Below are 27,216 nucleotides of genomic sequence, written 5' to 3' on the forward strand. Positions count from 1 at the left end.
TAAGTTTGAAATAAAGTATTATTGCACACAAGTACATGGGAGTGGAGCTTTGCTCCCCATTTAACAATTAAATGGGTTTTCCAGACAGCAGAATTCCACACAGACTCCAACAGCACCACAAACAGCTGAAGCAAAGGGTTGAGTACAGGGAATGGGACAGGCAGTCAGTGCATGGTGGGACTTTTCTCCCCTAAAACCACAATTTAATAGTTATTTAGCTTAGAGTGGTGCCTTGCAGCTCTACACCACTGCACAGTCATACACATCCCTGCTTCCAGGAACTTCCAGTCAGCTCTGGGAAACCAAGGCAGTGGGAAGGGGAACACTTTACAAACCAGCAAGTGCTGGGCTGGAGGGAGATCACACAGGGCTGAAGGGCCTGGAGAGGCAGAGCTGAGCACCCACCTGAGGCAGGGACTGCACTTGACCTAATGTGACACAAAGCTGCAGCTCCTTCTTGAGCTTAAATCTGGCTGCTCTCACCACCCACCCTTTAGAGAGGTGGCTGGAGCCTTCTGCAAATTCCTTCTGCAAATTCCTTCTACAAATTCCTGCAGAAGAAAAGGAGCTTGCTGGGAATATGACACACTGAGCAAGCTTAAGTTTTTTTGTCAACTTTGTTTGTTTTACCAGAGCAGTTTTTTCTAGTCTTAGTCCAATGGAAATAAACTTTCAGCCCACCTGAATGCAGCAGTTTCTATCTGCCACCATTGTGCTCAATTTAATCCCAAAATCACAGTGAGGCAAAGAACTCACAGTAGAAAAAAAAAGCTGAGCTTTTTATTGGATTGATTTTACTCCTTAATAACACCATGCAGAGAGGGGCTCCTTGCTCCTGGGCACTTCACCTCAGCTGCAGGGCTGCACTAGGATCTCCCAAGGAGAGGATGGGAATTTGAAGCCCAGTGAGAGCATGAGAAAGGGCTCCAACCCCTCATATCTGAGACAAGAAAGGGAGTTCTGCAGGGCAAAACAACCATTTTGCAATTCAGACTCCTCAGGTCTGTTCCCCACTCCCACTCTGCCTTCAGAGTGCACAGAAATAAATCTCCTTTCTGTCTCTGTCCCAGCTCTTTGTATCTTAACACAGAGGGGGATGGTGCTGCTGGGAGAACCCCAAATCACTGCTGCACCAGCCCAGCAAAGCACCAGCTGCTCCCAAACTGGCAGAAATCACAGATTATTTCCATCTGGAGGACTGAATATTCAGTCATTTGCATAATTTCACAGATGGGGGTTAAAACCTGGGAGAATTTGGGCTTCCTGGCAAAGGAGAAGTGTCAGCTCATCCTCCCAGTGCCACATCCAGTGTGTGTAGGGGCTATTTTAGACTTTTGCCCTAACCTGGAGCTGTCAGTGGATAATTTGTACTCCATGATCCTCTTCAGCAAAGCCTCTTTTAACATTCTCCCTAATCAATGACAGAGCTCAGTCCTGGAGCTCCAGAGCCACACAATTCATTGGGAAGCAACAGCAAACAAGAACAGCAGGAACATCTGGGAAGCCAGCAGGGCTCTGCTGCATCAGCCCTGGCTCAGAGTGCCCTGTCCCCTCCTGACAGCTGGGGTGGCCAATGGAAGCAGGAGGAAAAGGAGGGAAAAGGAGGGAAACACAGCCTGGCACTGAAAGACAAGGGGAAGCAGCTGCTCCAAGCAGATATTTAAGGATTTATCTGATTTATCTGAGTCCTGCTTCCCAAACTGCTGCCTGGCATTTGGGATTATCCCAAAGCATTCTCCACCTCATCTACTCTTAAATCACTTAACTCATACCTGCCTCCTTCTCCAAGCAGGTGGCCAAGCTACCATCTCTGAAGAGAAATGGCTCCAATGGTGATGCAGAATTGATTTGCTTCATGACACTGGATTCTGCCTGGTCTTGGGATGTCCTCAGAGCTCCCTAAAAATCAATTTGCTTGCAGCAAAATGATCCCTCTCTGTATTTTCACACCACAGAAGCCCAGAGCAGCTCACACTGCTGTGTACCCATAATGAAGCAGCTCCTTTGGAAGAGCAGGATAGGCATGTTGGAGTCCCACTGCCTTCTCTCCAAACGTGCCATGGAGCATTCAGCTCCAAAAAACTGCAGGCAGTCTGTTCCAGCCTGGAATTCCATGGTTGTGTGGGATGAAAGCAGCTGGTCCTGCAGCACAAACCGCACCTGTGATCCTGCATGGCTCCTGTGTGGAGCCTCCTTTGATCTGCAGAGAACCTTCAGCAGCCCAGGGCAGCACTGCTCAGCCTGTGCTTCTGCCAGAAAATACAGCACAGCAGGTCACCATGCTGGTCACCAAATGGGTCACCAAGCTGGTCAACAAATGGTCACCAAGCTGGTCACCAAATGGTCACTAAACTGGTCACCAAATGGTCACTAAACTGGGTCACCAAGCTGGTCACCACACTGGTCACCAGGCTGGTCATCAAGCTGGTCACCAAATGGTCACCAAGCTGGTCACCACACTGGTCACCAAGTGGGTCACCATGCTGGTCACCAAATGGTCACTAAGCTGGTCACCACACTGGTCACCAAGCTGGTCACCATGCTGGTCACCAAATGGGTCACCATGCTGGTCACCAAATGGTCACTAAGCTGGTCACCAAGCTGGTCACCAGGCTGGTCACCAAATGGTCACCAAACTGGGTCACCAAGCTGGGTCATCAAACTGGTCACCAAGCTGGGTCACCACATGGTCACCAAATGGTCACCACGCTGGTCACCAAACTGGTCACCAGACTGGGTCACCAGACTGGGTCACCAAATGGTCACCACGCTGGTCACCAAACTGGTCACCAAGCTGGTCACCTAACTGGTCACCAAGCTGGTCACCACGCTGGTCACCAAGCTGGTCACCAGAGTGGGCTGTGGCTGCATGCCCCGAGTCCTTCAGTACTGCCAGGAACCTGAGACTGCTGAGCAACATGAAGTGCTCACAAAGCCACTCAAGTCTTGGACAAGCTGGAGAAGCAGCTCCAAATCCCTGGTCCATGAGCTGAGCAGCTTCCCAGAGCCCTGCATGGAGCTGTGGCAGCAGCAGGGACAGCAGAGCAAGGCCCAGTGACACAGCCATGAACAGCAGAGCTCAGGCCGTGCTCCCAGGCCTCACCCACTGCCTGTCCATGACACACACCCACCATTCCCCTGGGCTCAAGGGCCTCAATCCTCTCCCAGAGCTTCCTGTGACAACCAGGCTTGTGTGGGAGCTGATTTACTGCTGTGTCCCACATGGCTCAGCTCTTCTGGCCTGTGCCTGCCAGGTGACTGTCCCAGGGACTGAAAGGTGACTCAGAAAGCACAACAGAAAGGAGTCCTGAAGTCCAGCCAAGCCACCACTCCTCCCTAGCCTGAGGAGCCTCTTTGCCAGGATCCCAGCCTGCCTGCACCTACTGAGAAGCAGAGCAGGGCAGGGAGAAGCAGCTGATCTCTGTCCCTAAGGCAGGGCAGCACCTTTGGCCCCTGCTCTCACCTCCCAGGTATTTGGGCAGTTGGATGCTGAACTTCAGGACATCTCCACACTCCAGGACTTCTCCACGCTCCATCCTTTCCCCAGCTTCCTTCTGGTGACACAGCTGGGGCAGAGCAGGCACAGGGACAGCTCTGCAGCCCTTCCCTGTCCTGCAGAACCATTCATCAGCAGATCCCAGCACACCAACCCTCAGTGCCAGGTGGACCCTGAAGCCACAAAAGCAGATCTGTGTTCTCTGTAGATGTTAGAGATGTTCAGAAGGGTTTGTGGTTCCTTCTCCAGCTGGTCAGGCTGGCTCATTCCAGGCTCCCCATCAGGTCAGCAATGGAACAGATGCTGCAGAGCATCTCTGGTCCCTCACACTGGCTTTGATCCATCACCCAGCTGACACAGAGAAGCTTGGAAGCAGCTTCATTTAGCACTGGCTGGAGAAATTCCTTACAGGAGGCTCCCAGGCAGGTTCAGTAAAGGATGAAAATCCAATCACTCCATGCCTGTGGCTGCTTCTCTCCTCCACTGCTGGGCCACCAGGCCTGGTTAAAGTGCTGGGACACCTTTGTCTGTGCCACTGCAGGCACATGGTGTGGCAGCTGCAGCCTCAGGCTCCTTGCTGGAGCCCTTCAGAACCAAGAACTCCAGCAGAATGTCCAGGAGGCAGAACACCAGGTGCCTGGAATGGAAAAAAGACAAAGCTTAGGCTGGGCAGGGCGTGGGAGGCAAAGCTCAGCACAAGGAAAGAGTGTTCCAATGCTCAGGGGAGAGAGGAACAATATCAGGCCCCCAGAGAAATGTTTCCAGAGGTGGTTCAGTTTCTTTTCACCTCCCCCAAACCAGTGGGTGTTGAAGTTGCTGAGCAGCACAGAAAACACAAATGCATCTTCTGGAGCAAAAGATGTTGAACAGGATCACAGGATCATTGGAGGCAGAACAGACCCCAGAGATTCATCAACCCCCACCTTGTCAACCAGCCCAGAGCACTGAGTGCCATGTCCTGTTGTTCCCTGGACCCTGGACAAGATGGGGGCTCCAACACCACCCTGGGCAGCCCTTTTCAATGTTTAACAAGCCCTTCAGTAAAGAAATATCCCCTGATGTCCAGCCTGAGCCTCATTTCTCTGCTGTGCATCACCAAACCCCTGCCTTCCAAACTCACAGCACTGGGAATAGACAGAAACACCCCCTACACAGACCTGCAGCTCCTCCAGAACCAAACTAAACCAGGATTTCTCTTACTTCCCTGCCATCCACTAACTAAGCAGGCCAAACAACATAATTAACATGACTGGCTTAATAATCTGCAGCCAGACATGCAGATGCCCCCTGATATTGCAAGTCTGGAATAATAAAATGGGTGTTTGGTGCCAAGCAGCACTGGCAAAACCCTGGACACAGCTCTCAGAGCCCACCAGGGTGAAGAACACAATCACAAAACTGTTTATCACAGGCTCAGTGCTTACCAGGATGAAGAACACAATCACAAACCTGTTTATCACAGCTCTCAGAGCCCACCAGGATGAAGAACACAATCACAAACCTGTTTATCACAGCTCTCAGAGCTTACCAGGTTGAGGACCACAATCACAAACCTGTTTAGCACAGGCTCAGTGCTTACCAGGTTGAGGACCACAGTAACAAACCTGTTTATGACAGCTCTCAGAGCCCACCAGGATGAAGAACACAATCACAAACCTGTTTATCACAGCTCTCAGAGCCCACCAGGGTGAGGACCACAATCACAAACCTGTTTATCACAGGCTCAGAGCCCATGAGGGTGAAGACCACAATGACATACCTGTTTATCACAGGCTGGCTGAGTGACTCCAGCACCAGGTTCCAGCTCATCTGACACTTACTGGTCCCAAGGATTTCTTGGATCACATCTGGAAGTGTTGGAGACAAAGCTTTGGGCAGTGAATATTTCCACAGCTCAGACTTCTCCTGGTGGGTGCTGGATCAAAGCTCATGATGGTGCTCTGGGGCTGGGAGAGGAGGGAGTGCCAGGAGAGCATTCCTGGCTGGAAGGGCACATACCAGCAGTGCTTTTTCATTCCCAAAGGACAGTGAGGGCCCTTTACACTAATGAAGGAGTTAAAAGTTCAGGCTGCACTCACAGGGATTAGGCAGCAGCTGCTTTAATGCCAAAGGTCCCCGTGTCAAACTTCAAGAGAGGGAAATCCAGTGCAGCTGGGCTTGGGATTTCAGCCCAGTGCAAAAGCCACAGGCTTTGCATGGTGGCTTTGCTCACCATGGGACCCTCTGGCAGCAGGTGGGAGCAGAGCTGTCCTGAGCCCTGCCTCAGTGAGATGGCTCAGAACTGTGAGCACTGAATCATGGCCTGGACTCACATCCCTTCCCTCCGAGCTGGGCTGCTTCCCAAACCCTTACACAAACTATCCAGAACTGGAAAACTCTGGGTTTTGCTTGCAGGAAACCATCAAACCTCAAGGGTCATGAAGGTTTCCCAGTGCCTTGGCACGAGCAGCCTCCATCTCTGTATTTAACCACATTTCCAGAGATTGAGCGTTCCCCAGCTGCCTTCCTGTCCCAGGGCAGCTGACAAGTCTCTGGGACACACTTACTGGGCAAGATCCCCATCAGGCTCTGCAGGGCCTGCTCTGCTGTTGCCTTCTTCTGCTCCTCTGTCCTGGGGGGTTTAGGCACTGCTGGTAGAACTCCTCCAGGCCAGATGGATTCCTGCAGCAACTGGAGGTACTGGACCCAGCGCTGGGTGCAGGTCAGGGTAACCATCTGCACTTCCAGCCACCTGCAGCAACAGGGAGAGGGACAAAGGTCAGGAAAAGTCCAGCTTGGGAGCCAGCTGGGATATTTCCACCCATCAGGAGGGTTAAATCAGCTTCTTTGGGTTTGTTAACATGCAGTTTTTATGTCTGTGCACCTAAGGTTTTCACAAGTATTAATCAGCTGAGTTTTCCATGCACCAAGAGTGGGATATGTTCCCTGTGTTACTGACAAGTGGGACAAGCAAAGGCCCTACAAAGCCCCATCACCCTGCTAATCACAGAGACCCAGGTGAATCACTGGTCACTAAAGGAAGCCCAGCTCAGGGATATGACTGGCCTGAAGCTCCTAAGTTATCTCCAAGCACAATCTCAGCCAGAGCTGGAGGAACTGGTATTGAACTCCAAACAACCCCAGGAAGGACTGGAAGGACATGAGCCCTGTTCTGGCAGCCCCTGCTCCTCTCATCAGTCCCTCTGCTACCAAGACAGCCAAGGATATCTTTCCTGGAGACCAAAACACACTCCAAGGATGACAAGGCATGAATATCCTGATGCTTCACCCCCTCTCATCCTGCTGTCCATGCTGCCCTGCTGTGCAATCCTGCTCCATCCACTGACAGCAAGCAATGAAATAACAGAATCCCCAAACTGTTTGATTTTGGGACCTTAAAGCTCATCTCATTCCACCCTGGGCAGGGACACCTTCTACTAGACCAAGCCCCATCCAACCTGCCCTTGGGCACTTCCAAGGATGGGGCAGCCACAGCTTCTCCAGATACCCTGTGCCAGGGTCTCCCCACTCTCACGGCCAAGATTTTTTTTTTTCCCCATCCAAAATCCAACAGAACTGCTGATGGTCCCTCCTGCTGGGGCAGGACTGTGCCCTTTCTCAGTAATCACCTGCAAATCCCCAAATCCCTGCTCCCCAGAAGGGCTCAGAGGGGTTTGCAGCTGCACTGGATGATGTGTCCCCACCACCCAAGGGCTGGCCAGGCACAGTTTCTAAATCAACCAAATGGATGGACCCTCTTGCCCAGATGTGAAATCACTTCCTAGTCACAGCACAGGCCACAGCCATCAGTCACAACTTGCACTGCCTAAAATCTTTGCCCTCAGGATGAGGAGAGGTGTGACCGTGTTCACAGGGGTCTGAGGATGAGGGAAGAGACGAGGATCTGACTCCATGTTTCACAAGGCTTGATTTATCATTTTATGATATATATTACATTAAAACTATACTAAAAGAATAGAAGAAAGGATTTCATCAGAAGGCTGGCTAAGAATAGAAAAAGAAGGAATGATAACAAAGGCTTGTGGCTCGGACAGAGAGTCTGAGCCAGCTGACTGTGATTGGCCATTAATTAGAAACAACCTCATGAGGCCAATCCCAGATGCACCTGTTGCATTCCACAGCAGCAGATAACCACTGTTTGCATTTTGTTCCTGAGGCCTCTCAGCTTCTCAGGAGGAACAATCCTAAGGAAAGGATTTTCCATAAAAGATGTCTGTGACAGAGAGGCTGTGGATGAATCCCACAGGAAGGTTTAGCAGGGCTCAGGGTGCAGCCCTGCTGGGGCTGTTGGCCTCACTGGCAGGAGGCTCTGGAGCAAAGCTGGGAGTGTCAGCACAGCACTGGGGTAGGGAAAAGCCTTGTGATTCTGCCAGTTCTTCAAGATTCCCAGAGGACAGGAGGCAGCCAGCAGGGCCAGGAGAGCCGTTCCTCTTGGCAGCTGCTGTTCGTGCTTGCAATTCCGTCACCACTACGCCCCGGCAGCTCCCAGCACAGCCAAGAGCCCTGCCAAGGCAAACTTTATTTAACCTGCACTCTGCCAGACTGTCTGCATTCTTCCTGGGAGAGGCACTCGGGCCAAGGGTGTCCTTCCCCACACAGCTGGGCACTGGGGAACAGCAACACCCAAAGGAAAGCAGGTTGGGATCATGTGGGACAGGACTGAGGAGTGAGCAGGAAATGAGGTGTAAACGGTGATTCTTGAGGGATGCTGTCCTGGTTTAGGGCAAATTTGGGAGAAAACCTCCAAAGGGGGCCCCTCCAGTAAGCAAACCCACACAGCCCCTCTGCCCAACCAGTTTGGGAAGGATTCCTTGGAGAGAAGTGGAAGAACCTGTTTATTTAACAGACAAAGCACCCCCCAGCACACAAAATGATCAATACTGGATGACACCACTCCTTCACTGCTCTGAAAAAGATGACAAATTCAGAAAGTCTCTCTTGGGGGTGCTCACTCTGTTATCAATCCTTCCAGCACTGGGAAAAGCTGCTGCAGCCACAAGGGGCAAACTCTCGGTGCTCCCCAGGTCCCAGTCCAGAGCAGGTTCAAATGGTTCCAAGAAAGGGAAAGAAAAACAGTCCAGGGGAAAATTCAGACTGCTTAACTAAACTAATGAGCAGGAGAAAAAGCAAGAGCAAAGCAGGAGCAAGAGCAAAAAGCAAAAGCTGCACTATGTACTGCCCTGTCTCTGTGTCCTGCTGACCACTGAGGGAGTGAGCAGGCTGATAACAAAACAAAATAAAGCTTTGCTCTTCAGAGCCAGTCTTGAAGGCACAGAATAACATCCAGCATAAACAGAACACAGGACTGGGGATACAAGCATCATAACATCACCCCAGGACAGATGCACACCTAGGAAATGCCAGCTGGAAAGCAAAGGACATGAAAAAACCTGCAAGGGATCTCAGTGCAGTGGTAAGGCCTGGAAGGTCTCAGAGCCAGGGACACAGGTGATGTGGCCAGTGCTCCCAGGAAATGGGAAGCACATCCTTCATGCTCAGCATTGCCATGGACACAGAGTATGGATGCTGCTGCAAGGTAAGGCCAGAGGTGCAAACCTCCCACCTGGCTTAGAGGACAAAATGTCATATCCCAGTCCAGCCTGGGAAAAGCCATGCTGGAAATACAATGAAAAGGGTTTTAATCTCCAGCCATCAGCAGATTTTAACACTCTGGATCATGGTAAACCCTCCAGCTATTCCCAAGCAAATTAAAGTGTTAAACTGTGACTTCTCCAGGGGCAAGAGTTTTCATTAACACAGATTTTCATTAACAGGGTTTTTCATTAACATGTTTTCTTACACAACCCGCTCTCCTAGCTGAGAAAACATCTGACAAGCAGCAGAAGTTCAGAAACTTGGGGACAGAGCTGCAGAGTCAACCCTGCACCAAGGGGGATCAGACTGAACATGGACTCCAACCTCATTACAGCAACAGCCACTTTCCAGCCTTTAAAAGGTTGCAGAAAGCAAAGAACAAGCTTTTTATTTTTTCTTAGAGTTCCTAAAATAGCAAAAAAATCAAGCAAATAGTGAACAGAGAGAAAGTTGAACCTAGAGAGAACAGCACACGTTTCCAGACAGCTCAAGAGCAAGCTGAGAACTGACAAATGCTGGAAGGCCCCACACAAACAACCTCCTGTATGTCCCTAAACCCACCAGAATTAGGCAACAAGGCCCCCAAACAACACCTCTAAATGTGATCACACCATCTAAATGTGATCTGCACACACTGGGAGCAGGTGAGTGCTTGCAGCTCTGGATTCCCACAGCTGTGAAACACCAGGGATGGGTTTTCCTCCTTGGGCTGGCAGCTTTGGGAGGCAGAGGGCAGCACCTGGGAATGGCTCCATGGGTCCTGCACAGCTCCACACAGGCTCCTGTTAGAGGCCAACTTGCCCCATGGTGCTCAGAGAGCTGGGGAAGGAGCAGCCAAACACACCAAGTTTACAAGGAAAAGTCAAGGAACTAAACAGGAAATGGGAGGAGAAAGAAGGAGAAACCAAAGGCAGGTGCAAATGGAACACAGACTAAAGCACCCCTGCTCTGGGCTCCCTTCTGCCTGTGGAGCCATTCCAAAGGCACTGGGAGGAGGAGAATGGGGATTCTGAAGGAGTTTTGAATGAGTTAGAGATGGGATTTCTGAATTGTTTTGGATGATGTGGTTTCTTTTCTTATCTTCTACATAGGCAGGAAGGGTGAGTGTGGCTCACATCTTTACTGTATGGTTCAGGAGGTCACAAGACCTTTAGTTACAAGACCTTTTAAGGATTTATTGACCAATAAAACACTGGTAACAAGGATATTTATGTTTTTGAGTCAATCTTTAAATATTCCATCTTATGGACTCATGCTACAGTGTAAGCTTTCTTAGCTAATCATGTTATGACACACAAACCTACAGTACTGCATTCTAAACTCCTTGTTTACCCTTGTAACTACTTTTATTTTTATATTTTAAACTCTAAAACTCTAAACTTTCTTCTACTTAATTTAATGTGTCTTTGTTTTAAACTATAAATCCACATTCTTGCCTTTTCCAAGGTCTCAGATCAAATCTTGTGTTTAATTCTAAGCTTTGGCTTACAGGCCCAAAGTTCTGAGAGTTCTTTACATTTCAGATTCTAACAGAGGAGAATCATCAAGACTGGTCCACGTGGCTCTAAATCCATCTGGGAGAACATCTGAGGCTTCAAAAGGAAATCTCAGCACACAGTGACCTGTCATGAAGAGTTTCCTTCCCTCCTCTCAACCACAGTCAAACATCAACACCCATGTTGGGGAATCACACACAGAGGCTGCACCAGCAGCATTAAACTGAGGAGCAAAGTAATTCACAGAATATCCTGAACTGGAAGGGACCCACAAGGAAAGTCAAGTCCAACTGCAGGCCCTGCACAGGACATCCCAAGAATGTCCCCATAACTTCTACACCTGTAGTTGCAACTCAGAGAGAGTCACACCAACTTTACTGAAAATTCCTACCTGAGTAAACCCCAGAAAATGGCAAATTGACCTTTCCATCAGGCAGACTGCTGCACCAGGATTGGGATTAACCCCTCAGGAACTCCAAATATCTGCTGGTTCAAAGCTGACCTTCACCAGCAGGTCACAGATGATTTTTTGTGCTATTAAAGGCCTAAACATTTGAGATTCGTGTGCCACACTGAAAGCACTCACACACTGCTCTCAGGTAGAAATAAATCCACCAAGAAACATAAATAGACCTCTCTTATTTATTTATTATTTTTATTTTTGGATGGTTGATGAGTTACTATTTTCATTCTGCTATTTCATGAAGAAATAGCTTTAATAAGAAAGAAAAAAATAAACCCATCACAGAACCATCTCCTTACACTTCAGAAATAGATAAAGTGACCTCCTGGGCTCAGAATACTTTGATAGTGCCCAATGCAAAGAGCCAGACTGCAAAGGCTATGAGGCCTGGAAGATAATTTGCAGGGGCATAACTTGCCCATGCTGTAAGGCACCTCTGTTTGAAATAGCTGCTGGTGGAGGAATGAAATGGCTGCTAAAAAAGAGCCAAATTAATGCCATGGTTCAAGCTGGAACTCCAAGGTCAGCTGAAGGGGTCCATTAGGATAAGAAGGGCTGGGAATGAAAAACAAGGGCTGGGGGTGCAAACCTTGGCCTTCCTCGGGCTCCTAGGAGGGAGGAAGGGCAGGCTGAGAGTCAGGAACAGGTAAATGGGCTTGGTTTTACCTGGCTGGAGCCTCTCACTTAATTGGACTGTCCAGAGAGCTCAGCCCAGCAAGCAAAGCCTGGGCAGGCTGGATTTGCTTAGTCTGGACATCAAAGATGTACTAAGAATGAACAAAGAGATGTAATACTCTGCAGATTTACACCCACCTGCCAGGAATGGGTAAAGCTCTGCTTGTTTTGTCCATCAAGGTGAGGATAAAAACTGAGATCACTTCAGCTAAGGAACAGTCAAGTGAAGTATGCTGACTGTAACTGCAACCTGAAACAATAGCAATTGTGATTTCTTCAAACCCAGGGGTTTTAAGGATTTAGATAAACACAAACTGAAGGCCAGGCTAGAAGATGACAGAGAGGAGAAAGCTTCTCTGCTTTAGCTGCAGAAATACAAACAGCTCTACAAATATACATGAACTAGCATGTCCAGCTCAAGCCTGACTGCTGCCCACCCCAGAACATGGCCCCCCTGCCCTAAAGAATACAGTGTGGAGATCCAGAAGCTCAAAAAGGCCTCTGGGACCAACGTAGTGAAAAAGATTGAAGAAAAAAAGCAACATCTGGAAAACACGAGGCGTTCAAGCATGACTCTGAAATTAAGAAAGTCTGGTGCTTGAATCACCAGACCATCCCTGCCTTACCAGCTCTTGTTCCCCAAATTCCTCCTCAGATAATGCACGAGATTATCCTTAACTCAAGGGTTCAAGAGGAGGAACATTGCAGTGCTTTGACAGCAAAACTTTCCTGAGGAAACCTTGTAAAAATGAAGCAGCAGCTGCAGTGGGCACAGCAAGAATTGAAAAACACAAGTGGAGAATTTTTGCCCTGAGGCTCAGCTTTCAGCACCTGCTACCTGAGCCTAAATCCACCTTCTCCACACAGCAGAAATGTGCAGCATGCTCATCTCAGCACCTTCAATGCAACCTCACACTTGGTCCAGGCCATGGGTAAACCCTGTGCTGAGGAAAGAAAAGGCAAAAAAAACCTCCATAAATGAAAGGACAAGAAGCATCCTGAGGTCTTTTAAACTCCTGCACAAGTTCTCCTTCTGGAAATGTTCCTCTCCTGCTGCCCTGTGAAGGTTTAGAGCTGCAAAGAACCTGTCCTGGACCTGGCTGGCTTCACACCTTTCCTACCTGCTTGACCCAGGCAGAAACCCTGGGAGATGTGGGGCAGAGAGGAAGAAAAAGAAATCCTTCTCTTCTGCAGGCAATCATTCAGCCCTGCAGGGAGGAAAGCAGCCCTTGGTGCTGGGATTTCTGTGCCATTTCATGTGTTGCTCTCTCAAAACACGCCTGCTGCATGAAGAAATCGTGGAAACTCACAGGGCTGCAATGGCTTCACCCTGCAGGGAATGAAGCATTGCTTTTCCCAGCTAGATCTTCCTGAGATGCCCTGGGGCTCAGGGAAGGGGGGGAAAGGTATGTGATTAAAATCATCGTCCCCAAACTCCCTTGATTTCTCACAAAGCATCCTGGCTTTTGATAACATCTTCTTCAAGTATTTATTGAGCCAATTAAGCTCTCAGTGGTGCCCCAGGGAGAGGCCAGGCTGTCTCAGCCAGACCCTGCTTGGAACAATTGCTTCATTAGCCCACTTCAGAATCAAAATACATAAATCCACTGTTAACCCTTCTAAAACCAGGCAAAACTAAAACCAACAGGGAGACATTACTTCCACTCAATCCTTTTCTTCTTTGTTCTATTTGAACTAGGAAGTTGTTGAGCTTTTTTAAATCCAGGAAGAAAGCTGGCATGTGTAACCGTTGAAACAGAATCAGAGTTAGAATAATGTTGCAATTATTATCAAAGCATGGAGTGCTGGCTTCATTCTAGTGGCTGTTTTTGGAAGAATGCTGCTTCTAGAAGAGGGAAAAAAATTTTGTTTGGGACAGAGATTCAAAGCCAGATCCAAAATTTCCAGGTGCTTGGAGACAACTGAATCGAGGCCCATTTCCAAGCTGATTTTATTTACTTTGCATATACACACACCAAGACACACAGAGTCCTGAAATCACTTTTACTGACATACCACAGGCTGCAGTTCCTGCTGCTCCTCACGGCTACAACACAAACAGCCAAACCCAGAAATGAGGAGTACGATGCCATGGGTTGGTTCCCTTAATTGCCAACTCTGGTGCTGCTTTTAGGCTTGGTTTTGGGGACAGGGACTTTGCTGCCACATACCTGGGCCTGCCAGCACAGCCTCTCTGTGTGCAGCTGCACAGATCCTCATCAAACACGCCCAAATCCACTCCCCAGGTAACAAAGCAGGAGAATGAGTGGATTCAGATGCCCCAGCTGCACTGATATTGCATTTCTGCCAGCAAAACTCAGAGGCACTGCCTGAGGCTGCAGTGGTACCTGGCAGCCAGGAAGCCAAAGGGAAGCAGGAGCACAGTCTCAGCTGTCAGACACGGCCCCTCCATGGCCCCAGGGCTGGCAGAGCTCCCTGCCCATGGGCACTGTGCTCCCAGGGCTGCTTGGCTGCTCCAGGGTTACTCAGGGACACTGAAGAGGGGCAGGCATCACTCTCTGCTGGTGGCACTTTCCAGTCAAGAGGATCAAGGTGGCTGCCAAGGGTCTTTGTGCCAGTTCTGTTGGCACAGGGATCAAAGAAAACCAAAGAGAAAATCAGAACAAAGCACCCAGGCAGGAGCTCTCTGAAGCTCCAGACCTCCTTGACTTATAAGTGCCTGTGACACTCAGCCTGACACCAGCAGAGCCCAACACCAAGGTGACAGCATGAACTTGCAGGAACCAGTTCTCAAAGGCATGATGGCCACCTGCAACCAGTCTCAAAGCATCTCTGCCTCTCCACCTACAGCTCCCACAGTCTGGAATGTCACCTCCTCAAACCTTCCAGTTTGGCCAAGGGATGAGGGGACACGGAGGAGCATGGGAATGACCCAAGGCACACAGCAAGTGCTGAGCTCGTGGGTCAGGCAGGGATGATTTGCATTTATTTTAACTCATGCTCAGTGGAACATGACACCAGCAAAGCTGCCTGAGTAATTCCACATGCTCCTTCCAGGGACAGCCACTTCCGAGCCTGGCACAGACTCTGTGCCCAGCCCTGCTCAGGTTCCAGGGCACAGACAGCCGGGGTGTGCTCAGACACCTTCCCCCCACCCAGTGCTTGGTGGCCATGGCTTGCTGTTGTGCTGCATGGGAAGGAGCCAGGAAAAGCTTACAGACCAGGATCTGCCCCTCAAATCCTCCCAGGTCCATCCTTGGGGTGCTGGCACTCCCCTCTGGAAAGCAGAGGTGGTGGCTGTCACCCTGGCCCCAGCACTGCAGGGCACTGACAGACCCCAGACCTGTGGCCACTGTGGGGACAACTGAGGGCAGGGTGTGGGGTCCCAGCAGGGTGTGGGGTCCCAGCACGCGTGGTTCTCGTGTTTACTGCGTGGTTCTCGTGTTTGCTGTATATTTTTAACACCTCATTGACTCACAAGGCTCCAAAAAGCACCCAGATTCTCCAAATGCTTCCACCAGAGGCCAGAATAGCCCCACCTCCTCCCCTGTGCCAGCAGGTTCCTGCTGCAGGCTCCCAGGGCAAGAGGAGCTGATCCCTGCAGGGCAGGAGGGAAGGGAGCCGGACAGAGGCGGGAGGGGGCACGGGGTTTGTTTACAGGCACGGCCCCAGCACGCAGAGAGGCTGCTGGAAGCAATCCCCAGCCCCAGGGTCATTCCCACTCCCAGCCCCTCCATCCTCCTCTCCTTTCAGCTCCAAAAAAGGCTCACTCCCTGTTACATAATGGGATGGGCTCCGTGCAGACCCGGCTCGCACACGCGGCCGCCCTTTCCTCAACAATCCCTTTTTCGGTCATGGAGCCTTCCTCTCCCACTGCCACCGGCCTGACAGGCAGGAGACTGATGGGGGCTGGCTCCAGGCAGCCCTGCTGGGGAGAACAGGGAAGGAGCAGTGTGCTGGGATGGTCCTTGCACAGAACAGGGAAGGAGCAGTGTGCTGGGATGGTCCATGCACAGAACAGGGAATGGAGCAGTGTGCTGGGATGGTCCTTAGACAGAACTGGGAAGGAGCAGTGTGCTGGGATGGTCCTTGCAGAGAACTGGGAATGGAGCAGTGTGCTGGGATGGTCCATGCACAGAACTGGGAATGGAGCAGTGTGCTGGGATGGTCCATGCACAGAACTGGGAATGAAGCAGTGTGCTGGGATGGTCCTTGCACAGAACTGGGAATGGAGCAGTGTGCTGGGATGGTCCTTAGACAGAACAGGGAAGGAGCAGTGTGCTGGGATGGTCCCTGCACAGAACTGGGAATGAAGCAGTGTGCTGGGATGGTCCTTACATAGAACAGGGAATGGAGCAGTGTGCTGGGATGGTCCTTGCACAGAACAGGGAATGGAGCAGTGTGCTGGGATGGTCCCTGCACAGAACAGGGAATGGAGCAGTGTGCTGGGATGGTCCTTACATAGAACAGGGAAGGAGCAGTGTGCTGGGATGGTCTTCCATAGAACTGGGAATGGAGCAGTGTGCTGGGATGGTCCTTAGACAGAACTGGGAAGGAGCAGTGTGCTGGGATGGTCCTTGCAGAAAACTGGGAATGGAGCAGTGTGCTGGGATGGTCCCTGCACAGAACAGGGAATGGAGCAGTGTGCTGGGATGGTCCTTAGACAGAACAGGGAATGGAGCAGTGTGCTGGGATGGTCCTTGCACAGAACTGGGAATGAAGCAGTGTGCTGGGATGGTCCTTGCACAGAACAGGGAAGGAGCAGTGTGCTGGGATGGTCCATGCACAGAACAGGGAAGGAGCAGTGTGCTGGGATGGTCCTTGCACAGAACAAGGAATGGAGCAGTGTGCTGGGATGGTCCTTGCACAGAACAGGCAATGGAGCAGTGTGCTGGGATGGTCCTTGCACAGAACAGGGAATGGAGCAGTGTGCTGGGATGGTCCTTGCACAGAACAGGCAATGGAGCAGTGTGCTGGGATGGTCCTTGCACAGAACAGGGAATGGAGCAGTGTGCTGGGATGGTCCTTGCACAGAACAGAAGGAGCAGTGTGCTGGGATGGTCCTTGCACAGAACTGGGAATGGAGCAGTGTGCTGGGATGCTCCTAGCACAGAACTGGGAATGGAGCAGGTTGGGAGGCCCCACCACCAGTAACAGAGTGCTCACAGCAATCATCTGTGAGCACACTGAATCAATCACCTGAATCATCTTGGGTACTGCCAGCCCAAGGGAGAAAGTCCTCCAAGAAGAGGGGGACTGGCTCTTGGGAGAAACTGGATCTCGTTTTTTGGTGTGAGTTTTGTTGGTTTGTGGTCATTTCTATCACTCTGCACCCAGTGTCTCATGCCAGAGCAGAATCCTCATCTGGCAGCTGCAAGAGGGCAGCAGGAGCAGCACCTACCCTCTGAACACAAGCTGGCAGAGGAGTACCCAGCAGCAGCCCCTCCAAACACTGCCAGGACACCTCCTTTTCATCCCCTACCACTGGCAGGAACAGGGCAGGGTTAATCTCCTGAAGGGATGATGCTCACTCATACTTTGTGACCAGCAATGGTTGAAGACACAATGCAAATCCGTTTGCTGTCCCCTGTTTGTCTGCCTGTTCTCAGAGACAGGAGCATCAATTCCTTGAATACAGATGCTCCCAGAAGAGTTTCTGGTACTTTCCCCACCTGTAAAGGGTTCCCAGACACAGTGCCAGCCAGAATGGCAGTGCCAGGTCTGGCTGAGCAGTGATCAAGTTGTAAATATTTAAATGGAAGAGAAATATAACCAAATTCACACTGTGTCCCTGGACAGGCAGGTCTGAGCTAGAGACCTTCAGGTCTGCTCAGGACAGCAGTGACCACCTGGGCCAGGAATGAGTCCAAGTCTCAGGGCCAGGATGAATGGCAAACTGCAGGAAGGCTCCCCATTCCCAGATCTCCACTGTGGAGGTAACTACAGGCAGCAGAAATGGCAGGAAAATGTTCCCTGCAGCAATCCAGGTGCAACACCATTCTGGTGACAGGTCAGCTCTTTCCCCTGTCCCCTGGGATTCCTGACTGTCCCACAACAAGAGCAGAGCCAGCCTCAACGTGTGGATTTCAGCATGGACACAGGGTTTGTTCAAGAGGTTGCAGTTGCACCCTGAACTGATGGAGACACCAAGAAGTCCCAGGGCTTCCCCATATCAGCCCCAGCCAGAGCTCTGCCTGCAGCACATGTGGGCTCACTCTGAGCTGGTCAAGTGGAGCAGCTACAAACACATTCCTCCTCACTCTAATCCACCACACAACCCAGGGAGCTCCTCCACCTTCCAGCTCCAGGATGTGCTGTGTGTATCCCAGCTTCTCTAGTGGAAAATGCCAATGCCACGTGTGGGTGCTGCAGGCTCCCTGGGTGACCAGGACACAGCTTATTAGGAGGTGATGATGTGCCTGCTGAAGCTCTCATACCTCTGTGCTTACATACACAGATTGGGTTGCAGCTTGTTCCCCAGAGGCCAGAGCCCCATTCTGGAGAAGTGGGAGCAGCCCCCACCTCCTGCCACTGAAGGAACAGGCCAGGACTGAAGGGCAGCAGTCCCTGACCTCAAAGCACTTTGGCAATCTCTGCTGAGGGCAGCTCAGGTTACCAGCTCTGTTATAATGAGCTGCCCTGCACATTCTGATGCTGGCTCTGGATGCCTGCAGGAGAAGAAAGGGCACAGGAGTGGGAAAAGCACTGCTCCAAGACTCTCCCAAGCCCTTTAGGGAAGGCTTTCCTTGTGTTCTAAAAAACCACATCCTCAGCTAGTGATAGTCACCAACCTACACCAAAAAACAGGAATTCTCTGTTTGTGTGTCTTGGCCTTGAGCCTTACCACCCAGAGGCCCTGGCCCCAGGAAAGCTTGGCAAGTCCAGCCCAGCTGGAAAGGAAGCCTGTCCCTACTCCATGTGTGGGTCCCTGCCCCAGGCACAGGCAGAGCAGAGGGTGCAGCAGTGAGAGCAGAGACCACACTCTGAGCTGTCACTGTCACTGTCACAGGCCAGGCTCTCCCTGAGCCTGTTTATTCTACTTCTGCAGAAGGAACAAGCTGAAGCCCTGGGCTGCACAGAGCAGGAGGCCAATCCTCCTCAGAGAGCCCCAGAGCTGGGCACTGCTGCCCTTGCATGAGCCAAGACTCCCACTCCCAGGGCTGGATCTTCCCTTTCCCTGATTTCAAGGGACAGGAGGCTGCCCATTAGAGCTGCTGACAGGGAAAACAGCTCCTGGTGCAGATCTCTAAGGTGTTAACTCCACATTCATGGAGCACCTGCTTTACAGAACCTTGTTGGCTGGTGCACACAGCATTTATCTGCATTCAGACACAAGCTCCACTTCCAGCTGTGACTCCAAAGGGAATGGCTCTCACAGAGCAGCCAGGCTGGTCACTCTGGCCTTACCTTTGAACAAGGGTCCCAAAGAGCACGTTGAAAACCTTCTGGATGTTCTCTGTGCACAGCCAGCCCCAGTGATCCACCAGCACCAGACGAAGCACGTCCAGGGCCAGGTCAGCCAAAGCTGTCTCGGAGTCTGCCAGGAGGAAGAGGAGGGGCAGATGAAGAAATCACCTCAGGGCAAATCTGGTGAAAAGCATCATCCCAAACTCAGTCATTTCTCCCCAGCCTGGCCCTTTGTCCACACACAATGACCTGCTGCAGCCTAGCCAGCCTGGGACCTGCCCTCCCCACTCTGATTTCCACCTCATCCAGGCTGCCCCAGTCTCCCATCAAGGGCTGCACCAAGGGCTCAGTTCCTCCTCAATTAAACAGAGTGATTATCAAATCCCAGTCCACGTGTCCAAAACAGGTGACAGAGCAGGTGATGACTGCAGCCAGGAAGAGGTGCACTGCTGAGGACGATCATTCTGCTCTTGCCCATTCCTTTCCCTTCCTCCAGCAGTTTTCCAGGCCCTGGGCTCTGTTGGTGGCTGTGGGCTGCCATCGTGTGGCAGATCCCAGGCTTGGCAGGAAGGGGGATGAAACACATCTGGATAAACCAGATTGACCAGTTAAAGCACAAACCCACACACCTACCCAAATATCTCTGCTGTCACAGGCCTGGGACACCAAACCTCCCTCTGAGCCTCAGGGGGATGTCAGAGCCTTCAGCAAAAACAGTTTCTACTTGCTAAGGAATTATTTTCATGCTGTTTGGCCCTGAGGTGTTCTGCTGAACAAGCTCATTGATGTGCCACAAAACTGTCCCAGACTGCCACTCCCAGGCCACCACCCTGGCCTGAGGCTGCTGCCTCGGCTCTGTTGTCCAGGTGAGATCCTGTGCAGCAGCTTTTCCTAATCTGGCTCCCCTCATGCCTCATCTTCCAACCTCTCTGTCTACAGAGACAATTTACACTCACAATTTACTGCTGGAAATAAAGGGAAGAGGGGTTCTGGACCCCACACCTCTCCTCCTCTGCTCTTCCTTTTCCTAAAAGCTGGACTAATTAATTCCAGCATTTCACCTGGAAAAGACAAGGCACTTGGCATCTCTTGCTCTGGGCCATGCATAAGTTACTGCCCACTTGCTCTGCCCCCTGAGACTTCCCAGTGCAGTCTGGAGCAGGCTGGAGCTTCCCCAGAGCCTCACACAGGGAGCATCCTCAGCAAACTGTTTATTCCCACAGCATCCAAATCCTCTTCCTCAGAGAGCTGCTGGCCAACCACTTCCCAGAAGTCACTCCATGAGCAGATATGGACATGGGTTTGCCTTTTTATCCAAACATTTGTTTTCCTCACCCTGCCAGTCCAGCCTGAAGCATCCCAGACCTGCAAGCATTTGAGATCACTGACATTCCATTTCCTTCAGAGTTCAGCTAACTTGGCCTGCCCTATGCAGAACCCTGGCCTCCAACTCCAGTCCTGCTTCCCCAGAACCACGGGCATGTGCTCCAAGATTACAGGCAAGGCTGGTAGCACAGGCTGGGTTTCAGAACACCAGGCCTGTCCTGTCACAAACACGTGCTTTCAGTCAGAGCCTGCCAAACTTGAACCACTGGAGAGAAGGTTTTTGGGAAGTTCCAGTTGATACAGCTCAGCTATTCCAAGAAAAAAAGATTGGGGAACATATTTTTGCATGTGTCCAGGATAATCTTGTAACTGTTCTGGGGCAGCCCTGTGCTTCAGAGGAGGATTCTAGAAGCAGAAAGGGAACATCATTCCTTGAACTGAGATTATATTTGTGCCTCTCCCATCAAATCTATCTGAACTTAATCTCAGAGGTCCTTTTACAGTGTATAGACATATCAAGGCTAACTGGAAACTACCAGGAAACTGTAATTTGGCCCACTTTTAGTTTGTAAGAGCTTGATTTTAGAACACTGCCAGTTTAAGCAGCATGTCCTTAAGAAACCTCTTTGTGCAGTGACTGTGCTGAGCACACCAGGGTGAAGATCTGCACTGACACAACTGAGCCAAAACCCAATTTGCTCCCACCAGCCACAATACCCAGAGCAATCACCAAACAGCACTGGAAAACCTAATTTGCTTTCCCTTCAATCAAGATACAACAGGCAGGAGATCAGGTCCTGAAGACTTTTCAAGCTGAACCTGCAGATGTTGGAGCTGCTGTGGTACCGAGGGGGAGAAATTCAAGCACTGAGAGAGGGGCTGAGCTCACCAGAGTCAGTGTCTGGATGTCCTCCCTGCTCTGCTGTGTTCAGCCCATCCATTTCTTCCTGCACAGAGATTTCCTTGGCTTCTCTGCCTCCCTGGCCTTCAGGAGCTTTGCTGGGGACTGCTTCCAACAGCTTCTCCTGCTTCTGGATGAAGGATTCCATAGCAGCCAGTGACAGGGTGCCAGAGACCTACAAAAGTGGGTTAGTGCCACAGAGCTTGGGGTCTGCAGTGCCCAGACAGCCTCCACCTCCTGGTTTGCACCCAGTTGTAGCCAACAGCACAGCCAGGGCTGCTTATTGTTCTTCTGCCAAGAGCTGGCATGTGGCAACAAGGCTGCAGCAGCCACAGCCCTCGTGGATGGTGATTATTCCCAAACAGGGCAGTGGTTGGGGTTGTGAAAGGATTACAAGAGGATCTGAACTTACAGCATTGCCCTCCCTGATGGAGTACACGATCCTGTCATGAGCTTCACTCACACTCAGCACTGGAGTGATTTTACTGGATGAGAACCTCAGCCTGGACCTGAAAAGCAGAGCCATGGCACAGTCAGTTTTCTCTGCAAGCTGTGAGTCATGAGTTTTCCAGCCAGCTAAGATATCTGATTAGACCTGAAGTGGTTCAAAAAAAGCATCTGCCTCCAGGATAACTCAGAGCTGACAGTGAAACCCCACAACAAAAGCTGTAAAGCTTTTTCTCGTGTACACCTGAGCTGAGCCAAGGTTTTCCAGCATTCCACAAGGAGCTGTAACACAGATGCTGATAGGGAGATGTAGGCAGATGTCAGCAAGGTGTGAGCACTGCAGCACACACAGGGAAGTGTTCAGAAAAGCCTCTGAGATGAAATACACTCAGCAGGATTGTGAAATGCAATTATAAACACTGACAAAAAGAAGGATAAAAAAGGGCATCGGGATTTTGGGACAAATTGTAAAATAGCCTGTTTATCATTAAGGAATGTCCTTTTCAGCCAAAATGGTTCCAAACTTGTACTTTTTGAGTTTGTCTTTCTGTCCAAAGCAGCTTTTTCCAGCAAAACATCACTTTTTGGAAAGAAAAAGCCATACTCATGCAGAATCTTCCCTTCCTTGGTGAGGGAAGAACCACTGATGAGACAATCACAGTGAGACTGGGCACTGTCAGCAGCACCAACATTTGGTGAGGAACATACATGAAACTATCTTAAATATTACTCATAAATAATTATTTAAATGTTTTCTGGGCAGGGCCGCTGTTGGAACACATGGGAGAGGCAGGAGGGAACTTTCAGGTAGTAATTTACAGCTGTATTTTGCAATTACTCTCTGCATATATTTAAGGTTAAAAAGCAATTCCTCAGGACCATAAGTGGCTCTGCTGGCAAATGGCAACACCTCAGAGCTCCTTTAGGAAGAAACCTATCTTCTGTGGAAACCTGAGCATTCCTGGGAAACCCTTTAGATAAACTGAAGCTCAAATAAATGTGTTCAGCACGGGAAGGAGGAAGTAATTCCGCTTCAGAACAGAATTTACTGCCCAACACAGAATTTACTACCCAACACATAAAGCCCCAAGTCAGTTCTTCCCCACCATGGGCTCAATTTGTGCATTAATCCCTTGTCCTGCAAAGCTGAGGGAGCCCTTACTTGCTTTTCTTCCCGTCTGTTTGGGATTTCCCATCCACTTCTGACTCACTCAGATCCTCCGTGGGGCTCTGGGGCTCTGACCTGGGGAACGCTGTCTTCAAGGTGTCCACGATAGCATTGACAACAATCTGCAAAGCCAGCCTTTAATTACTGCCTTTAATTAGTGCCTTGATCCTCGTTACTTACACACATCAAGAGTTTTGAGACTTGCAATGGATTTTCTATTAAATAGAAAGAACTGGATTTTCTATTAAATAGAAAGAACCTCTTAATAGGTTCTTTAACACGAACTCTGACCCGTTATGGGTTTCTGGGCAAGCTCAGCTCCAAAGAAAGTGTTTTGCCTTCCAGGAGACACTGAAGCCTAGGAAGCATCTCTGGAGGCAGCTGGAAAGGGCTCAGGTAAGCAGCTCCCCATTTTTCCCACCTTGTCTATCCTGGAGACAAGGATATTATTACTGCCTTTAATTACTGCACTGATCCTTGTTACTTACATACATCAGGAGTTCTGAGACTTGCACTGGATTTTCTATTAAATAGGTTCCTTAACACAAACTCTGACCCTTTATGGGTTTCTGGGCAAGCTGAGCCCAGCTCCAAAGGGCTCAGGTAAGCAGCCCCCAACTTAGGAAGCATCTCTGGGGGCAGCAGGAAAGGGCTCAGTAAGCAGCTCCCCATTTTTCCCACCTTGTCTATCCTGGAGACAACAAAAGGCTTCTTGACAAAGGCGATCCTGGCGTCGGTGTTGAGGGCCAGGAATTCCTGCACCTCCTCACTGTTTGCAATCTCAGGGACTGCACACAATTGCTGCAAGGACAGATGGAGATTCAGATCATTTCAGAGTCAAGCTCCCAGCCTGATTGTGTAATGTGGAAGAGACATGGTATGCTCCACTGTCTGCACAAAGCTGTCCTGAGCTCTGCTTTTAGCTCACAGGGGCACACAAACATCTCACCTTCAGGAAAGATTCCAGCAGACTTTTCCTGGCTTCCACTTTATCGCTGTCCATGTTTCCAAATGGCAGATCAGGGAACAGTTTCTTTGGTCCTTTGATGTCTACAAAGGAAACAAACCCACAGCTTGAGAGAACTGCAAAATTACAGTAACCTTAATTTAAAAGACTTTTAGATGATAAAATAAAAAAAAAATCAAAATTCAAAATTAAAATTTTAAAATCTAAATATGGATTTTTGTCTTTATTAAAACCTGAATATTCTAATGATTAATGCTATCCCCACACACTGCCTGGCATCAGCCCAAGGTAATACACAGACACCAGTGTTGTATGCACTGTTAAAGTGCAAAACTGCAAAGCCAACTGTCGTGGAATGGGAAGAGGAATGGTTTGAAATTCCAGAAAAGATAAATCATTCCTCCAGCCAGCTCTGCACAGAAGACTGGAGGATGTGGGCAGGAGACACAGCCCAGCATCCAGAGCTGCACGAGCAGGGCAGGAAACCCTGGGAGCAGAGGAACAGGGAATGGGAGAGAGGGAGAAGGATTTGCTCGGGGGGCCACTGCAGGCACTGACTTTTCAGGAACTTGCGGAGCTCCGGCTTCTCCTCCAGCCGCGTCTGCAGGTTGAGGAACTCGCGGTAGCGGCGGTTCACGGTGTGATAAGCCACCTGCTGCAGGCTGCCCGCTGCCTCGCCCTCCAGGGCTGTCTCATACTGAGGAGGAAGGCAAAGGCATCATCCTGACACATCCCAAAACAGCCCTGCTCCCCACTCAGTCCCCAGGCCCCCCCCAGCAGCTCCTCAGTCAGCCCTTCTCTGAAGAGGAAGGAACCAATCATGATGGAACAAAAGCAGGAAAAGATTCAACCAGCCCCACGGGAATCCCAAACAGCCACGGTGCCCGGTATTTCCCCACTACCAGACTGTCCAAGTGAGCTTTTTGGGAGTTTGTGGTCAAACCAATCAGTGCTGAAATTTGAATATTGGCACCTGGTGTGGCTGCTGAGGACATGGATATGCCTCCGGGAACACAGGGGGTTAAAAGTCACATCCTTCTGGTCACATCTCACAGCAGAAACTAGGGAGAATATATTTTCATGGGGGCACTGGCACTGCACCAGCGCCAAACCATGACACAGACAAAATTTATTGTTCAGACCCAACAGAGCAAGTCCTCATTGCAAACAGCAGCCCAGGTGGTGGCAGGGATGTGGGGAGGTGGTGGTGCTCGGGGAGCCCTTACCTTGACAGTGTACAGGGTGTAGGGGTGGAAGCCAGTCCCGCTGTGCTCCCGGGCAGTGATGGTCCCAGTGATCCTCAGGTTCTGGATGACCACCGGCCCCTCGGGGCTGCTCAGGGGCTCGAAGCTGAAGGTGCTCATGGAAGCTGTTGGGGAGGATGACAGCAGGGGCAGGCTCTGCCCGGGCTCTGGGGGAAATGGTGCTGGGCCCTCTGCTGCCCCCAGATCTCTCCCCAGGCTGGAGGGTCTTTGTGAGGAGAACCTCCTGGGGACAGCTGGGCTTTCCTCCTCCTTCTCAGCTGCTGGCTCGATCTGGATGTCAGGGCAGGAGCTCAAAGCAGAGGTGGGGAGCAGGCCAGCATCTGAGCTGGGGCCAGGGCCGTGGTCCAGGTCCCCTGTGCCATCCTCCGAGGCAGGTGCTCCCTCTGGCACAGGAGTGTCCTGGGGGGGCTCATCAAGGAGCTCTCCAGCAGGGGAAGGAGCCAGCAGCTCCACGTCCTGCCCCACGTCAGGTGCCGGGGATTCCAGCTCCAAACCCTCACAGGGGAAGAGGGATCCCAAGGCTTGGGGGCGCAGGAAGGGTTCCTCTGCATGGCATGACCTGCCCACCTCCTCTCCCTCCTCTCCAGCAGCCCCTGCCTCTCTCCTGAGCCCCTCGGCAGCCCTTGGGGAGGGGGAGAGCCCGGCGAGAGCTGCGTCTGTCTGTGCCGGGAAAGGCAAGGAATCCGGCACTGGGGGTGCAGGGTGGGGCTTCCCACCCCGGGGCTTCTTGGAAAACGCCCCAATGAGCAGCAGGTTGATCCAGTCGGGATCAGACATCTTCCTAATGGCCGGCAGCAGCACGTTGCAGGCCACCAGCTCCACCACCACGAAACGTCCCGTCCGTGTCTCCAGGTGCGGCCAGGGCACCAGCGCCCGCAGCAGCGCGTCCACGGCGGCGCGGGCAGAGCCCACCTCGGCCGCGGGGCTCAGCAGCGCGGGGTGCGGCCCTGCCAGCCGGCTGTACTCCTTCCACAGCGTCCGGCCGCCCTTGGGGTCAGCCCTCAGGGCATCCCGAGCCCGCAGGAAGCTCTGCAGGTGCTGCCCGCAAAGCAGGAGCAGGCGGCGGGCCAGGGCTCGCCGGTCCACCCGCTTCATCCGCCGCCGCAGCTCCGCCGCCAGCCCCAGCATGGCCCTCTCCACCTCGGCCTCGAAGGCCGGCTCTCTGCTCACCGTGCGGTACCACGAGGCCACGAAATCCCGCACCACCTTGCGGACGGTGCTGGCGATCTCCTTCTCCAGGCGGGCCTCGTCCGCAGGGCTGCCGGCCGGGGCCCGCAGGGAGCTGACGAAGCGCTCCAGGCGCAGGCGGCGGCCGCGGGGAAGCAGGGCCGGGGGGCCCAGCCAGCCCCCCAGCACGGCCAGCGCCCCGCACAGCAGCCCCAGCGCCCGCAGGTCCAGCAGCAGCTGCAGCGCCAGCAGCCAGCCCAGGGCCACCAGCAGGGCCAGCAGCGGCCGGCGGGACCCCGAGGGGCCGCGGGCGGGCATGGCGGGGCGGGCAGCAGCTGTCACAGCCGGGAGGGTGGGCAGCGCTGCACGGCGCGAACCCCACCGGGCGCGGCCGGGCCCGGCCTGGGCTGCTCGAGCGGGGATCGGGGGCTCAACCACCCCGAAACCTCGGCGGGCACTGGCGCTCAGAGCCCAGCGGACAGCGGGGCTCGCACAGCCCAGCAGACCGGGAACCCTGACTGGGCTCCGCGGCGCTGCCTCCCGGGCCCCCACACCGGGCTCCTCATCAAGCACTGAGACCGAGCAGAGCCCCCAGGCCGGGCCCTCGCCGAGCGCTGGGGCTGGGCACAGCCGAGCTTCTTACCGGGCACCGGGGAGAGGCAGGGATCCCGCCAAGCCCAGTTCCTCTGGGGCTGACAGAGCCCAGCAAATCGGGACCCGTGATCGGCTATCCACAAGGGGACGGGTCCCTCACCGCGTACCTCAAGCCCCACCGCCCAGACCCCTTCCCGAGCAGCGGCACCCGGCACACCGGGAGCCCCGGGCCGCACTCACCGCCCGAGCCCTCCGCCGGCACCGCCACCGCTTCCGCCCGCGCTTCCG

At 52.0% G+C, this 27,216-nt stretch overlaps 1 protein-coding gene across 1 annotated transcript; it reads right to left on the reverse strand.

Annotated features, from left to right (window-relative positions):
* SNX19 (sorting nexin 19) lies at window positions 1–27,216 on the reverse strand. Its single transcript, XM_054647359.2, has 11 exons — window positions 25,129–27,216; window positions 24,461–24,599; window positions 23,885–23,985; window positions 23,617–23,736; window positions 22,930–23,057; window positions 21,733–21,829; window positions 21,309–21,495; window positions 19,094–19,223; window positions 6,043–6,227; window positions 5,256–5,343; window positions 1–4,133 (listed from the first exon to the last, which is right to left on the reverse strand). Exons 1-11 carry the CDS (start codon window positions 26,650–26,652, stop codon window positions 4,001–4,003), a joined length of 2,832 nt encoding a protein of 943 aa, XP_054503334.2. The 5' UTR covers window positions 26,653–27,216; the 3' UTR covers window positions 1–4,000.

This window comes from Agelaius phoeniceus, chromosome 23, assembly GCF_051311805.1.
Source record: "Agelaius phoeniceus isolate bAgePho1 chromosome 23, bAgePho1.hap1, whole genome shotgun sequence".
In the NCBI taxonomy this organism is placed as follows: Eukaryota; Metazoa; Chordata; class Aves; order Passeriformes; family Icteridae; genus Agelaius; species Agelaius phoeniceus.

Coding starts and splice junctions, on each gene's coding strand:
- SNX19 (XM_054647359.2), bottom strand. CDS start 26,652: ATGCCCGCCCGCGGCCCCTCGGGGTCCCGCCGGCCGCTGCTGGCCCTG. Junction 23,737..23,884: donor TGCTGGAATCTTTCCTGAAG/GTGAGATGTTTG, acceptor CTGTCCTTGCAG/CAATTGTGTGCAGTCCCTGA. Junction 6,228..19,093: donor TTTGGGACCCTTGTTCAAAG/GTAAGGCCAGAG, acceptor CTGTTGCTGCAG/GTGGCTGGAAGTGCAGATGG.